The sequence below is a fragment of the Pagrus major genome, chromosome 2 (genome assembly GCF_040436345.1).
Source record: "Pagrus major chromosome 2, Pma_NU_1.0".
NCBI lineage: Eukaryota > Metazoa > Chordata > Actinopteri > Spariformes > Sparidae > Pagrus > Pagrus major.
Window position 1 is genome coordinate 738,294 of NC_133216.1, and position 17,622 is coordinate 755,915.

At 43.6% G+C, this 17,622-nt stretch overlaps 1 protein-coding gene across 2 annotated transcripts in view; it reads left to right on the forward strand.

Annotated features, from left to right (window-relative positions):
* Positions 1 to 5,406: 5,406 nt before the first annotated feature.
* rnf168 (ring finger protein 168) overlaps positions 5,407 to 17,622 on the forward strand; it is a 17,795-nt gene continuing 5,579 nt past the window's right edge. Inside the window, exons 1-7 of one of the 2 annotated variants that reach the window (XM_073484264.1) lie at positions 5,407 to 5,815; positions 6,867 to 7,052; positions 7,174 to 7,384; positions 8,843 to 8,913; positions 10,237 to 10,392; positions 17,145 to 17,233; positions 17,582 to 17,622. The exon at positions 17,582 to 17,622 is cut by the window's right edge and continues 17 nt beyond it. In XM_073484264.1, coding sequence (XP_073340365.1) covers positions 6,927 to 7,052; positions 7,174 to 7,384; positions 8,843 to 8,913; positions 10,237 to 10,392; positions 17,145 to 17,233; positions 17,582 to 17,622 — 694 coding nt within the window. In that variant the 5' untranslated portion in view covers positions 5,407 to 5,815; positions 6,867 to 6,926. The remainder of the gene's footprint in view (positions 5,816 to 6,866; positions 7,053 to 7,173; positions 7,385 to 8,842; positions 8,914 to 10,236; positions 10,393 to 17,144; positions 17,234 to 17,581) is intronic. The other variant, XM_073484272.1, reaches the window with a different exon arrangement.

Here is a 17,622-nt window from a genome sequence, read left to right on the forward strand (position 1 = left end):
CGTGTCCGTGAGCTAGAGCAGCTTCTCTCAGTTAGAAACACGGGCACTGCAGATACTGTTAGCCCCGGGCCTGATAGCAGGCCTGCTAGCCTTAGCACTAGCTCAGTCTCATCGGCAGCTGCTGTGGAGTTTGTCCCGGCTCGGTCGCGGCGTGGGAGGCGCAGGAGCAGGCCACCGGTGTGTGGTCAGTTTTCTGTCCTCACTAGCCCAGTTGTTAGTCCTGCCGGCTCGCGTGCCTCCCTGGCCCCCGCCGACGGGGCTGACCTCCACACGCTAGTGATGGGAGACCATCACCCGCAACGTGAAGTCAGCGTCGTCAGCCGCTGTTCGCTGTTGACCAGGGCCAGAGCTTCCCACATAGAGGCTACTCTCAGGGAGCTGGCATCACGCAGGGAGGTTAATGATGAGACGTACAGCAGGCTTACAGCTATGAACCGCTGGCTGGCGCGTCCCTGCAGGGAGCAGGGATACTGGTCCTGGATACTGGTTCCTGGATACTGGTCCTGGATACTGGTTCCTGGATACTGGCCCTCTTTCTGGGGTCGCCCCCACCTGCTGAGAGCAGACGGCCTTCATCCTACTGGAGTCGGCGCTGCTGTTTGGTCTAGCAGCAGACAGGTGTTTGAAGCAGGTTTGACATGAGGGATGTGGCACTCGGCAGGTCGCAGGTGACTAGAGAGCCTGCTAGCGATACAGTCGGTGCTGGTGTGGAGTCTACTAGCCTAGTTGACATGGTTAGTCAGGGACATAGTGCAGAGTACCAGACTGATAGCTTAGTTTACAACTGTCACCTTCCCTCGCCACTCTCTCATCGAATCATGCTCTAAATATGTCAACCACAATAATTTAATCTTGATCTCCACCTGACAGTGGGGAAATGTCTCAGCAAGCACCTTACACAGTCTTACATAATAAAATACCAAAGCTAATCACAATGGCATCCCGTCATCCCTACCTGCACAGGCAGCCAAATCTAACTACTTAAGGGCACCTTGTTCCAATTCCTAAATTATCTACCACGAGCTCCACTGAAAGGCCTATCACTGGAAACTGCAGCTCAAATGAGCTCAAAACCCTCAAATTTGGCTTTATTAATATTAGATCACTGTCAACCAAAGCCTTACTGATTAATGATTTGATTACTGATCATAAGCTGGACATGATTGGCTTATGTGAAACATGGCTGAAACCTAATACTTTCCTGCCATTAAATGAAGCCTCCCCTCCCGATTATAACTATGCCCATGCTGCTCGGGCCTCTAAACAGGGGGGAGGCGTTGCTCTAATCTACAAATCTATTTTCAGTTTAAGCTCCAACCAGGAAATTAAATTTACTTCTTTTGAGGCTCTGGTGTTAAAACCATCTCCATCAAGTAGTAACGGCCTTGTCCAGGGAACAGGCTTTCACCTGGTGGTGATCCACAGACCTCCAGGGCCTTACTCCCAGTTCCTAGAAGAATTTGGTGAATTTATTGCAGATCTTGTAACTCGTTCAGATAAGATCCTAATTATTGGGGATTTCAATATCCACTTAATAAGCCTTCGGACCCTCTAAGTAAAGCTTTTTTGGGTCTGCTCGATATTTCTAGCTTTACTCAGCTCGTTCATGAACCTACTCATTCCAGTGGTAACACTCTGGATTTGATCCTTTCCCATGGATTAGATGTGTCAGCCCTGAATGGTGCTTCTGTCTCCTCTGCTGTGTCAGACCACTCTCTTATTACATGTGAAGCGTCATTAGCCTGTCCCTGTATCAATGACACAAATGTTTCTACCTCTCGTCATATCAGCCCGGCAATCATAGCGACGCTCAGTGATAAATTGCCTGGGGTCCTGGCCCCTTTTGCGATTGCGACAAAGCCTGTGGAAAAATTCACCAATGAAGTTAACTCGGTAATCATTTCTCTCCTCGATTCTGTGGCACCGGTCTCTACCACACCTTGACCCAGGATCTCTAAATAATTATAGGCCAGTATCCAACCTTCCCTTCTTCTCCAAAATCTTAGGAAGAGTTGTGTCCCAGCAACTTTCAGGCGACCCAACTAATAACAATCTCCTGAAACCTTTTCAATCAGCTTTCAGAGCTTCACTCCACCGAAACTGCCCTCACTAAAGTGGTAAATGACATCTTACTTACTTTAGACTCAAACTCTACCTCAGTGCTTCTGTTCTCAGCGCTGCATTTGACACCATAGATCACGGCATATTGTTAGACTGACTTGAAAGTCAATTTGGCATCTCTGGCCTGACTCTAGCCTGGCTAAAATCTTACCTGTCCGAAAAGAACACAATGTGTTTCTTATAATAGTACTACATCAATATTTACTGATGTGAAGTATGGAGTTCCCCAGGGCTCTGTTCTGGGCCCTTTGCTCTTCTCTTTATATATTTCACCTCTCGGCCAAATTATTCGGAGTTATAGAAAACATTTCCACTGCTATGCAGACGACACTCAGCTGTATGTGCCCATCAAAGCTGATGATAAATCTCAAATCACCAAATTGGAGACCTGCCTGTGTGCAGTGAAGAACTGGATGTCAGAAAATTTCCTGCTCCTAAATTCGGATAAAACTGAGATGCTGGACATTGCTCCCCCTCGACAGAGACTCCACTCTTATCACGTGACAGTAACTCTCGACAATTGTGTTATTTCTCAAAGTTCAACTGTCAAGAATCTAGGTGTTACTTTTGACTCTAGCCTCTCTTTCGATCAGCACATAAAAGAAATTACCAAGATTGCTTTTTACCACCTGCTTCATAGCCAAAATTAGGTCCTTCCTGTCCACGGCTGCCGCAGAGATCCTGATTCATGCCTTTGTTTCGTCTAGGCTGGATTACTGCAATGCCTTATTTTCGGGTCTTCCACATGCGAGCACTAAAAGTCTTCAGATGGTTCAAAATGCTGCAGCTAGAGTCTGAACACGTACACGAAAATTTGACCATATTACACCAATCCTAGCCTCACTGCACTGGCTCCCAATACATATAAGATCAGACTTTAAGGTGCTGCTGATGACACACAAAACTGTACACGGCCTTGCCCCGTCGTACATGTCAGATCTTATTATACCGTATACTCCAACTCGTGCATTACGCTCTCAGACTTCAGGGCTCCTGATGGTTCCCAGGGTGAAGAAGAAGTCAGCTGGCTGCAGGGCTTTCTCCTATCGGGCCTCTTCCTCTGGAATAACCTCCCAGCTGATATTAGACAATCTGGCTCTACTGATGCCTTTAAATCTAAACTCAAAACTCACTTCAAAACAAAACTCACTTAGCCTTTAATTAGTCCTGACATCGACTGCTAGCTTCCTCGGTGGGTCGGTCTCAGTCTCAATGGGTGAGCTATAGTATTAGACTCCACATTGTCCTGCCAACGAGTAATAATCTGCTTATTCTGACTAACATTGCATTTCTATAACCTTGTTTTGCTTTCTGTTCCCACAAGCTGCAAGCTGTGTCACTTTCACTCTCTATAGCTTCCTCCTCCTCTTTTTCTCCTCCTCCTCCTCCTCTCTTTTCATTCAGGCTCCCTTCTGATGACCTCGGGCCCCTGGGACCATCTACCTCTCCTGGCTCCTACAGCCCCACATACTGTTGGATCTGGATTGTCACACCCGGGCTCCGTTGGATCATTCCTCTCCTTGTTTCGCTATCTCCTTATGACTGTATTCCTGTAAATTTTGAGGCCTCCTCACTCTGATCTCTCTATCTATTACTAATTATCCTGTGTGGCCTCTTCCAGGTCACCACGGTGGACAGGAGGTCGTGCGGCTCGGGCACCACCTGGCGATGCCTTGTCCTGCTCAGTCGTCTCCTGGCTCCACATACTTTACGTATATAATTTGTATCAGATTTTCTGTCAATGCGACCTGTAAACTGTGATTGCTGTTCTTTCTGTACATGCGACATCTATTGCATGACTGTCCGTCCTGGAAGAGGGATCCTCCTCTGTGGCTCCTCCTGAGGTTTCTTCCATCGTCTTTTTTTTCCCTGTTAAAAGGTCTTTTTTCCATCAAGATGGCAGGTTTTTCCTCACTCGAATCGAGGGTCTGAGGACAGAGGATGTCATTCACTGTACAGCCTGTAAAGCCCATTGAGGCGGTGTGATTGTGATTTTGGGCTGTTAAATAAAATTTGATTTGATTTGATATAAACAGATACATCACAAACACTTCATATAAACAGATACATCACAAACACTTCATATAAACAGATACAGAGATAGTGATAATGAGATAATGAGTCACATTCAAGTTGTGTTCAAACATTTAATATATTTAATGGCGTGTGTTGGTGCAGCCGAGAGGAGCTGATTGTGTTCGGCTCTGCGTCTCCACCTCGACCGTCCAGCTGGTTAATTGAAGGACCCTGAATGGTAGAAAACCTCTGAGACACTCTGGAGGGTGAGGACATAAAAAACCTTTAATTAATCATGGCTGTTGAATCATCATCAAAAACACGCCTACGTGTTTCAGCCCTTAAGGTCTTCATCAGGGCAGAACAGAACGGTTACCTTTGGGCTCTTATATTTATAGGTTAGCAGAGAGTCACATGGTCAGTACAGACAGGCGAGCAGCAACATGATTGGTCTAGATAACCACAGGACAGACTGCAGGCTGGTACATTGTCCCATGATCAGTGTGAGCAGGTAGGTAATCACATAACTAAAATCAGAAGTCTCAGCATGTTCAACAGAAAAATATCAGTAAGCCAGATAACAGAAAAATACACAAACACAAAATCTTCAAACTTCTGAATATTGCAATACACTCAGAAAAGTATCAGTTAGTCTTATGAAATGAGCCTGATGGTTGTAAGTGACAGTAAAAGAACCCTTATCTCACAGACGGTTCTGTAAAGAACATGAACTGTGGAGTGGTGCCGGTCCAGCTGAGCCATCAGAATGACATCAGCTTAAACTAATTAGTTCTCTTCTGCATCTTATTATCTATCAGAATAAATCACATAACATGAACATATTGATTATTACGCACCATTTCTGACGGGTGATGATGCTAAAAACACATCTTTGTATTTATTATCCTAAATCGTGTGTGTGTGTGTGTATGTGTGTGTGTGTGTGTGTGTGTGTGTGTGTGTGTGTGTGTGTGTGTGTGTGTGTGTGTGTGTGTGTGTGTGTCCAGGGAGTTGTTTGTTTATTTCATATCAAAACTGTTTCTGCAGTTTAATCTCAGCCATCACTCACTTTCTCATTTCTCCAGTTAAAGTTCGCACACATGGGACATGGAGGACTTTATAGATGAGACCCGGGTCTGTACAGGTCCGACAGGCCCCCCACAGTTCAGGAACATGTTCCGACTTGTTGGTTCTCTGGACTCGAACTTTAATTTACGACGATCTGTGAAGGCAGCAAACAAAGATTGTGCGCATGCGCGCGGTGTCGACAGTATTCACGCGGGTCGGACGGTCCGCTCGTCCCATCAGGCCTGAAGGTTCCGATAAGCATGAAGCTACAGGAGTGTGTGAGGGCGGACGGTCAGCACGGTCCATAGTTTAACTGTCAACACTAAAGAGCTAACAGTTAGCACCGAAGAGCTAACAGTTAGCACCGAAGAGCTAACAGTTAGCACCGAAGAGCTAACAGTTAGCACCGAAGAGCTAACAGTTAGCATTGAAGAGCTAACAGTTAGCACCGAAGAGCTAACAGTTAGCACCGAAGAGCTAACTCTCACCTGCTAACAACACTAGCCTGCCGAGGTTAGCCTCGGAGCTAACGCTATCTCCGCTTGTTTTGGTGGAGAAGCTAACGTTAGCATCAACTGAAGCGTCAAACGTCCAGGTGAAGAGCGCTCAGGTGAGTTTAAACACTGTCGGTACCTGTAGATCTTCTTCTGTAGTCTGTTCTGTACCTGTGAGGTTGTTGATGGACTTCAGGTGAGTCGGTTACCTGTCCTACAAAGTTAAAGTCAGCTAACGTTACCAGTTAGCTGAAGAGAAAGTTTGCTGCGGTGACTGAAGGACTCAACATGTCGGACTGAGGAATAAATCATTTCGTGTGTTCAAACCGTGAAGTTGTCGCATCAGTCTGCACAGTGACGGTCACACAGAGGCCTCAACTGTCCTACCTGTCAGAGTCACTTCACACCTGGTGTCAACACATCTCACCTCCTCGCTCTATATCTCTACATAAACATCACTGGGACAAACAGACTCCATGTTTCTACTCAAAGACAGAGAGAAGTTCATGTAGGACATTTGCTGAATTTACAAGAAGGAACAAATAAGTCAGAATCAGTCAGAGACAGAGTTTCACACAGTTTATAAAGTGTCTCCAACTCAACAACTCACTAAACTGACACATTTGTTAAGGGAGTCTGGGGACAAAGAAGTCGCCTATACTGGTTACTGTTTAGTGTATCTGTAAAATGTGACATGTTTAGCATCAATAAAATGTTTCTTCTTTCATAAATTGAGTGTAAATGGTGAAATCAGTGTAAACAGTGTGTTCAAACAGCTGCTACATGTTGGCAGGTCAGACTTTAGCACTTTAGACACAGAAGCAGACAGGCTGGTGCAGCCATGCTGCCACAAACTGACACTTTTTACAAGGAAACACACAACTTACTGTTTTCATTTAATGCTGAATTTACAAGAAGGAGACAATGATTCAGAATCTGTCAGAGACAGAGTTTCACTACGTTATAAAGTTTGTTTTAACTCAACAACTCTTAAATCACTACATTTGTTAAGGGAGTCTGGTGATGTTGTGGTGACTGGTTCAATGGTTGGATCAGTCCAAGTATCTGCTGCTGACACTGGCAGGTTGAAAACAACACTGCAAGTGTCAGCTGACAGATCTGACATCCTTCAGTCAGATGAAGTGAACTCTGTCTGTGTCCCTGCAGCGCTGCAGAGCTGTGAGCCACCACAGAAGAAGAGGGAAGAGGAGGAGGAAGAGGAGGAAGATGGCTGTGGTGTCAGACAGAGGGGGGAGGGGGGAGGTGCTGAGTCTGGATGACTGCAGGTGTCCTGTCTGTCTGGAGATCTTCATGGAGCCTGTCACACTGCCCTGCACACACACCTTCTGCAAGGTAACACACACACAATGATTGTCTTGTATTGATCATCACAGAATCTCTGTCTGGTGATGTCATCGTTTTTGTGGCCACTCTGTGTGTGTGTTTTGTTGACGTGTCCTCTGTGTGTCCTTAGGAGTGTTTCCTGGAGTCGGTGGACAAAGCGACGCTCTGCTGTCCTCTCTGCAGGAAGAGGGTCTCCACGTGGGCTCGTCTGAACGGCAGAAACAACACGCTGGTGAACCAGCAGCTCTGGACTCAGATCCAGACCTGCTTCCCTCGCCTGTGTCAGAGACGGGTCAGCGGACTGGACGACAACAGTGAGGAAGACCAGCAGCACACAGGAGGTACAACACACACATAGATATCCCATAATAATCTGCAGGGAGGAACCTGGTGGAGACAAACATCACTGATTACTGATCCTGATCACTGATTACTGATCCTGATCACTGATCCTGATCACTGATCCTGATCCTGATCCTGATCACTGATCCTGATCACTGATCCTGATCACTGATTACTGATCCTGATCACTGATTACTGATCCTGATCACTGATTACTGATCCTGATTACTGATCCTGATCACTGATTACTGATCACTGATTACTGATCCTGATCACTGATTACTGATCCTGATCACTGATCCTGATCACTGATTACTGATCCTGATCACTGATCCTGATCACTGATTACTGATCCTGATCACTGATCCTGATCCTGATCACTGATCCTGATCACTGATCCTGATCCTGATCACTGATCCTGATCACTGATCCTGATTACTGATCCTGATCCTGATCACTGATCCTGATCCTGATCACTGATCCTGATCCTGATCCTGATCACTGATTACTGATCCTGATCACTGATCCTGATCCTGATCACTGATCCTGATCACTGATCCTGATTACTGATCCTGATCCTGATCCTGATTACTGATCCTGATCACTGATTACTGATCCTGATCACTGATCCTGATCCTGATCCTGATCACTGATCCTGATCCTGATCCTGATCACTGATCCTGATCCTGATCACTGATCCTGATCCTGATCCTGATCACTGATCCCTGATCCTGATCACTGATCCTGATCCTGATCACTGATCCTGATCACTGATCCTGATCACTGATCCTGATCCTGATCACTGATCCTGATTACTGATCCTGATCACTGATTACTGATCCTGATCCTGATCACTGATCCTGATCACTGATCCTGATCACTGATCCTGATCCTGATCACTGATCCTGATTACTGATCCTGATCCTGATTACTGATCCTGATCACTGATTCCTGATCCTGATCACTGATCCTGATCCTGATCACTGAATCTTGCTCCTTCTCGCTGTCTGTGGCTGGGGGCACAGTTTGGTTGTGATCCTCCAGTGGAGGTAGTAACAGAGGAGAGAGGACGTCTGATGGCGTTCAGTCTGACAGATAAAAGACAAATGTCCCACAGAGCAGCGATACAGGACCAGACAAGAGTGATGTGGCAGCAAGTCATTAAACGTGGAAAAGAGTCTGTCCTCCTGTCTTTCTTCCTGTCTGTCCCCCTGTCTGTCGTCCTGTCTGTCCTCCTGTCTTTCTTCCTGTCTGTCCCCCTGTCTGTCCTCCTGTCTTTCTTCCTGTCTGTCCCCCTGTCTGTCCTCCTGTCTTTCTTCCTGTCTGTCCCCCTGTCTGTCCTCGGCGTCATGATGTGAACCGTCAGAGAGCTGCTGGGGTCAGTATGAACAAACAAAGGTGGTGCAGAGGCTTCAGTGACTGTGTGTGTGTGTGTGTGTGTGTGTGTGTGTGTGTAGTCTCATTGTGTTTTCCCAGAGTCTGTGAACCAGGAGAGCTGAGACAGGAATATGAGGACCAGGTGACCAAAGTGAGTTCAGTCTCTTCATTCTGATTATGATGGTGATGGTGGTGATGATGATGGTGGTGATGGTGGTGATGGTGGTGATGATGATGGTGATGATGATGGTGATGATGGTGATGATGATGATGGTGATGATGATGATGATGATGGTGATGATGGTGATGATGGTGATGATGATGATGATGGTGATGATGATGATGATGGTGGTGATGGTGGTGATGATGGTGGTGATGGTGGTGATGATGGTGATGATGGTGATGATGATGGTGATGGTGGTGGTGATGATGGTGGTGATGATGATGATGATGGTGGTGATGGTGATGATGGTGGTGATGGTGGTGATGATGATGGTGATGGTGGTGATGATGGTGATGATGGTGATGATGATGATGATAGTGGTGATGATGATGGTGATGATGGTGGTGATGGTGGTGATGATGATGGTGATGGTGGTGATGATGGTGATGATGGTGATGATGATGATGATAGTGGTGATGATGATGATGATGATAGTGGTGATGGTGATGGTGGTGATGATGGTGATGATGGTGATGATGATGATGATAGTGGTGATGATGATGATGATGATAGTGGTGATGATGATGGTGATGGTGGTGATGATGGTGGTGATGATGATGGTGATGGTGATGGTGGTGATGGTGATGATGATGATGATGGTGATGATAGTGGTGATGATGATGATGATGGTGATGATGGTGGTGGTGATGATGGTGGTGATGATGATGGTGGTGATGGTGATGATGATGATGATGGTGATGATGATGGTGATGATGGTGATGATGATGATGATGGTGGTGATGATGGTGGTGATGATGATGATGATAGTGGTGATGATGGTGGTGATGATGATGATAGTGGTGATGATGATGGTGATGATGGTGGTGGTGATGATGGTGGTGATGGTGATGGTGGTGATGATGATGATGATAGTGGTGATGATGGTGGTGATGATGATGATGATGGTGGTGATGGTGATGATGATGATGATGGTGATGATAGTGATGATGGTGATGATGGTGGTGATGGTGATGGTGGTGATGATGATGATGATAGTGGTGATGATGGTGATGATGATGATGATAGTGGTGATGATGGTGGTGATGATGATGATGATGATGATGATGATGGTGATGATGATGATGATGGTGATGATAGTGGTGATGATGATGATGATGGTGGTGATGATGATGATGGTGGTGATGATGATGATGATGATGATGATGATGGTGATGATAGTGGTGGTGATGATGGTGATGATGATGATGGTGGTGATGATGATGATGATGGTGGTGATGATGTCATTGTAAGCTGACGGAGGAGAAGCGGGTGCTGGAGGAGGAGGAGAGGAGGGCCAGTGAGGAGTACATCCAGAGGCTGCTTGCTGATGAGGAGAAGCTGCTGCAGGAGGAGAGGAGGAGGAAGGAGGAAGATGAGAGGCTGGCTCGACTGCTCAGTGATCAGCTGGTCAGTGATGATCAATAATTAATATTCTGAACATTAAAGTCTTTAATATTAAAAATGAACACGTATAAGTTATCTGGTTTCTCAGTAAACTCCGTTTATGTGACAGTGCGTAGGAAGCTGGGTGCAAAGTTTTTCTGTCAAACAATTTGAGGTTTTGTGAATAGGCAGACAGAATATGTGGTAATTTTAACGTTTTAATGATAAAAAGGTGACTTTAACACATTAATATTTTGGTACCAAGACTAATGTTCCGTGGAAAAAAGATAAAGTTTGGAAAAACCGAGACGGTAAAAGTTTGAACGCAAGCTAGCTAACGCACCAACGGACGTTAACGTCAGAGAAAGAAAGAAGATGACTTCCAATGCTAACGTGAGTGACTCTGAAAAGTCAGTAGAAATGAATACATCATGGGAGGAATGCAAAGAAACGACGCCTGAAGATAATATGGACACACTTTCGGCCCAGTCCTGTGACACTCAACATGTCAACAAACGGAAGAAACGGGACTCTAAGGGTGACGGTGACAGTGCAAATGTCAGTGCTGACATTTTGGCAGCTATCCAAGAGCTCTCACACAAACATGATGAGACGTAAGATTTCAGTGACTGAATTCATGAAACAACGTCTCAACATATTGAAAAACTCTCTTCTACAGTTGAGCAACTTGTGGTGGATATTAATCACACAAAAACATTTTGAAACAGACAGAGTTAGAAATTGAACAACTGAAAAAAGAGAACTGGATTCTGAGGGCAGGAGTTGCCGAAAACAAGCGCTACAGTTACAGATGGACACTGAAACTACACGGAGTAAGAGAGGAGATGAACGAAGACACGAGAGCAGTGGTGATTGACATCCTTGGAAAAGTTGCCCCGGGACTTCATGAATATCTACAGGAAGGTGTCGACATTGCGCATCGCCTTGGTCCGAAGAGAAAGGATGGATCCCACCGGTCACTCATCATCCTATTCGCGCTGCGCCGTATCCGTGATGCTGTTTGGAAAAGTGCCAAAGGCTGCAAGTTTCTGCGGAACAACAAGCTGCGTCTCACCGAGGCACTTTCCCCGGAGGATCGAGAGGCCAGAGAGAAACTCTGGCCCATCGTGGAAAAAGCAAGGAAGGAAGGTAAAAAGGCGTCCTTCCTAGATCCTTATGCTCTGATAGAGGGGAAGAAGATTGACCATTTAGACATTGATTAAAAAAGCCTTTTCCTCAGACTAATGAAGAGAAGAATCAGACAGTTGGATAAGTTGGCAAGTGTCCTACACACTGCACGTCTCCAGGGAGGTTATAAAACACATCAAAACACAAAACTAGACTTATTGGCTATGAACGATTAATTTTCGGTGATGACTGATGGAGAATGCTGTTTCCAAACATTTCACGTCTCCAGGGAGGTTGTAACTAAGCAAAGACTCATTGACTAAGAACTGTTAACTTCTGGAGGTGACAGATGAAGATTATCTTTCCAAACTGTCTCTATCAAGAGGCACAAAACACCAGCAGTCACATTGTTTGAGTTAATCTCACACCTTTATACAATTTTATACAAGTGTTATTTGTTGGTATGGGAGATAAATGGGTCTAAAAAATATGATCAAACTTTTTTCTTTTTTTCTCATATTAATTCACGGTTTGCTAATAATCTGCATTGCAGTGTTGCTTAACTGTTAGAGCAATATTATCTTTGAGCAGCAAAATATATTCATCATATTTAGTTAATATAATTTACAATTAAAAACAGACAAAAGGAAAATGTGTTCTGTTTGAACAGCAATATTCTGGGTTTAACCCAACATGTTTGATAGTTATTGATTAATTCAATTTAAACTAACCTGTTTATGGTACCAACACTATATTTTTCTATAGTCACAACTTTTTTCTTTTGGCTGTCTATCACTTCCTCGTTTAAGGAATCTAAAACACACCTCAAAGTTCTTGTTATCTATTTGTGAGAGCTACTTCATTATTATTATTATTTTTTCCTTTTCTTTTATTCTTGATGGATTTTAAGTTTGATTCACTAACGGTTATGTCATTGAATGTCAGAGGTTACGTGATTTATTGAAAAGAAAAGCCACTTTTCTGTTCTGTAAAAATAGTGAGGCTGATTTAATATTTTTACAAGAAAGACATTCAAGTGAGTCAGATGTGAAGTTCTGGAAAGGGCAGTGGGGAAATAAGATTTATTGTAGTCATGGTACTAATCGTTCTGCCGGAGTCTCAATTTTTTTGCATAAATTCAAAGGGGAAATCTTAGAGGTGGTGTCTTCACATGATGGTAGATGGATTTTCATAATTTTCAAGCATGATAATTCAAATTTTATAGTATGTAATATTTATGGGCATAATTCTCACTCATCCAACAAGGTACTTTTTAGTCAGATTACCTCAAAAATAAATGAGCTATTACACAAATATCCTAACTCTTACCTAATTTTAGGTGGCGACTTTAATGAGTGTCCTGATAATGCGATGGATAGATTCCCCCCAACACTGTGTCAGTCTCTGCTGAACAACAATATTATTTCGAAACTTGCTCAGATCTCTCCCTGACCGACACATGGCGTTTTTTTAACCCAGACATGCAGGATTTTACATGGTCTAAAAATAACCTCTCATCTAGATCCAGGATTGATTTGTTTTGAATTTCTTCCTCTGCACTTCAGTATGTGAAAGAGGTCTCCCATTCTTTTGCTCCATTGTCAGATCATAAGAAAATCACTCTGAAATTAGGGGGCTCACAGAATACGACTAAATTACGAGGATACTGGAAGTTTATTAATACTCTACTTAAAGACAATTCCTTTAATGATAGTATAAAAAGTCTAGCCAGTGAATTTTTTAATGAAATTGCAGACAATGAATATACACAAAAATGGGAGTACTTCAAGTTTATGACAAGAAGTATTGCTGTAAAGAGAGGTAAAGAGTTAAAAGCCCTAAAAAATAAAACAGAAGCTGAATTACTGAGCAGAATTGCTTTCCTCTTATCTAAACCCAACTTATCTTCTGAAGAGGAGCTAGAAGTAAAGGAGGTACAGTTAAAAATAGATCAGATTTATATTGAGTTAGCCAAAGGTGCATTTGTGAGATCTAGAGCCAAGTGGCTGGAAGAGGGGGAAACAAACTCCAGCTATCTTTTTGCTTTGGAGAAAAGAAATGGTCAAAGAAAGTCACTAAGTATGCTTAATGTTAATGGTAGTAAATGTACTGATCAAAATGAATATCAAATTCAGTTTTTTCCTTTTATAGCAACTTGTACAAATCAGAATTCAACAACCCCTCTTGTGAAATGTTTATTGGTAAGATTAAAAAACAGCCACAATTGACGAGGACTTTAAAAAAACTTGTGATTCTGATCTGACCAGAGAGGAAACCAAAACTGCACTTTTCTCAGTGAAAAAGGTTGAATCCCCAGGTATAGATGGGCTTTCAGTTGAATGTTATATTCATTTTTGGGATATCATTCGGGAGCCTTTATTCTGTATGTATTGTGAATGTGTTGGTCAGGGTGAGATGATTACAACTATGAAACAAGGCGTTATATCTCCAGATAAAGACAACCTATTGATAGAAAACTGGCGACCTATCACTCTCCTTACTATTGATTACAAGATTCTGGCATCAGTTTATGCAACTAGATTAAAAATGGGTCTACCTCATATTGTTGCTGAAACACAATCAGGCTTCATTAAAGATGGACACATAAGTAATAACATTAGACTTATTTTGGATTTATTAGACTATTTAGATTCGGTACACTCAGAAGCATTCATTCTCTTTTTAGACTTTTATAAAGCTTTGGACACCATTGAACATAAGTTTCTTACAGAATGTCTTAAATTGTTTGGCTTTGGAAATCAATTTATAGATACTATTGAAATGATTTATAAAGGAATTAATAGCTCAGTGATTATTAACCACAACACCTCTAATAGATTTGATATAAATCGTGGTGTTAGGCAAGGATGCCCGATCTCACCTTTTTTATTTATCTTAGTTGTTGAATTATTGTGATTAAATATAGTACATGATACAGATTTCAAAGGCATCTCTATATTCAATAGAGAAATAAGAATTTCTCAACTGGCGGATGATACAACCCTTTTCCTGAAAGACAAAGAACAGTTGATCAAAGCTATTGATCTACTTAAACAGTTTTCATTAGCGTCTAAATGTGAACTATTGCCCATACACAACTGTGATGATACTTTCATAGATAATATCCCAGTAAAAACCTCGGTCAAGTATTTGGGCATTCGTATAACAAAAAAAGTAATAGCAAGGCAACACCTGAACTTTTCTGGAAGAATTAAAAAAACTAGGGGATCTTTAACCTTTGGCTTCAGAGAGACTTGACATTATACGGCAGAGTCCTTTTGTCAAAAGCTGAAAGCGTCTCTCATTTTGTTTCTCTTTCTCTGTTTGTGAGTGATGCCACTGCTAAGCAAATTAACAAGCTTTTTCTGGACTTTGTCTGGAGAAATAAAACACAAGCTTAAAAATGCAGTTCTTCTTCTATCATTTTGGTGAATTGCATTGTTGTGCAATGACTCTTGTTTATGTAAAACAAAAAAGCAAAATAAATAAAGAGTTTAAAAAAAAAAAAAAATGCAGTTCTATCTAACAGCAGAGCGGAGGGGGCCTTGAAGTGCTTAATCTCATTGATATTATAAATACTTTTAAAATTAATTGGTTAAAAAGATGTTTGACACATCAAAATTCATTGTGGTTCTTCATCCCCAATCATATTTTTGAAAAAATTGGTGGGCTTGCTTTCGTTTTAACCTGCAACTACTCACCTGACAAGCTTCCGGTCACGCTGTCCAAATTTCATCAGCAATCACTTCTTTCCGGGAAACTATGCTTCAATCACAATTTTTCTCCTCACAAAACTTTGTTATGGAATAACGAGTGTATTACTATTAGGAATGAGTCTCTTCTTTTATTCCAAATGGTTTGAGAGAAGTATAAATAATATTTTGTCTGTTTTGGATGAACATGGTCTTGTCCTCTCCTATGAGAGTTTTTTATCGCGTCATAATTTTCCTTTACCTTTCAAAGAATACAACTCTGTGATAAGAGCAATCCCCTCTGGCTTACTGAGTTTAATGAAAAGTCACTTATCTTTCTGCAGGGTGTCCGCGGGGTTGTAAAAGGTATTAAAAGGTAGTAAATGAAATTAGCAAAAATTAAGGCCATTAAAAAGTATTAAAAAGTAATAAACGTCATCTGACGAGGTATTACATTTTTATAAAGTTTTTAAAGAGTTTTTTTTCCATTTGTGGTAAGTGCAGGCCCATCTCCTAAAAAATCCTGTGAATTTATTTATATAAATTATATGTGCGAGTAGGACCTGAGAGGTATCGATGATGTGAAGTCAGACAGTGTGCGACGCGGTAAAACTATTTGCACCTCTATGCTCCACCTGGATAGCACACGGCTGGCTGCTGCCAAAAGTTTCCAAAAGTGCGCGACTATTGACGAAGTCATGGGGAAATGTAATTTTTCGGACCTCTGGTTAGAGGACTCGAGATTCAAAGACTGGCTTAGGCCAGTAGTTGGTAACATCCGAGAGGCTTACTGCCACGTCTGTAAAAAGACAATGAATATCACCTGGATGGGAGTGAATGCCGTCAGTAGAGGCTGACATTTGTTCGGGAATCCCATTAATCACGTGATTGGGACGGTACAGGATAAAAAAGTTAACGGGAGCAGACGGGAGCGGGAACCAACCAATAGGACAACAACAACAAAAAAACATTGGACAGGTGCGCCGCCACTTTGTAGTTTTCTTTCCATAAGCCTATACTGTTACGCAAGTCAAAAGAACTACACGGCCCAGAAGCCAACAGTGCTTCCAGCCGCCGCTTTCGGCCGCTTTCCGTCGGAATATCAGCTGTCCGACTCGGTTTACTCTCAGGAGCCCCGAGTCGGACAGCTGATATTCCGACCAAAAGGGGGCGTTGCCTCGGTGAAATGTTGCGAGACAGCTGCGAGATTTCCCACTTTGCAACTCGGGCGAGTGGTGTCCCACATAGACACATATACATAGACGCCTCATTGAGCGGGTTGGCCCGCTGCTGCGATACGTCGACGTCGCCGCCATATTGGAGGAGGCAGATCTGCCCCGTGAACTAATACAAGTGAATGGAGTGAACTTTACAAAGCTGCTGCTACAAAGTGCTGTAAGTTAATGTCTCATTTACACATTCACACCCGTCTCTCTCTCTCTCTCTCCCCGTCTCTCTCTCCTCTCTCTCTCTCTCGTCCCCTCCCTCTCTCCTCGTCTCTCTCTCCTCTCTCTCTCTCTCTCGTCCCCTCCCTCTCTCCTCGTCTCTCTCTCTCCTCTCTCTCTCGTCCCCTCCCTCTCTCCTCGTCTCTCTCTCTCCCCGTCTCGCTCTCCTCTCTCTCTCTCTCCCCGTCTCTCTCTCCTCTCTCTCTCTCCTCTCTCTCTCTCTCCCCGTCTCTCTCTCCTCTCTCTCTCTCTCCGTCTCTCTCTCCCCGTCTCGCTCTCCTCTCTCTCTCTCTCCCCGTCTCTCTCCTCTCTCTCTCTCTCTCTCTCCTCTCTGTCTCCCCGTCTCTCTCTCCTCTCTCTCTCCTCTCTCTCTCTCCCCGTCTCTCTCTCTCCTCTCTCTCTCTCTCTCTCTCTCCCCGTCTCTCTCTCCTCTCTCTCTCTCGTCCCCCTCTCCCTCTCCTCCCCCCCTCTCTCTTTCCTCTCTCCCCCCTCTGTGTCTCCCCTCCATCAGAACTCCCCTGTGGTCTCTCAGGAGAACCTCCGTCCTGCTGACGCCACTCCAGCCAAGAAGAAGAAGAAGGAGGTCGGACAGATCGAGAAGTAGGTCGACTGGGAATGTTAGTCACGTGACCGGACTGGATCCACTGACACCAGTGTGACTGACTGACTGTTCCTGACTGACTGACTGTTCCTGACTGACTGACTGACTGACTGACTGACTGACCGGTCCAGTGTGGTTTGATTAGACATCATTAATTTCAGCTTGTGATGTCACATTATTTTATAATGCTGATCAGAGGATCACAGCTGAGACACAAACAGATCAATGATCAGATTGAATGTTTGATATCTGTGTGTTTAATGTGACTGAACACAAAGTTTGATCACAGTGATGAAGAAGATGATGAAGAAGATGATGAAGATGATGATGCTTCCTGTGTGTTTCAGGTTCTTGTCTCCTCGTCAGTCCATCAGCAGCACCACCTGCA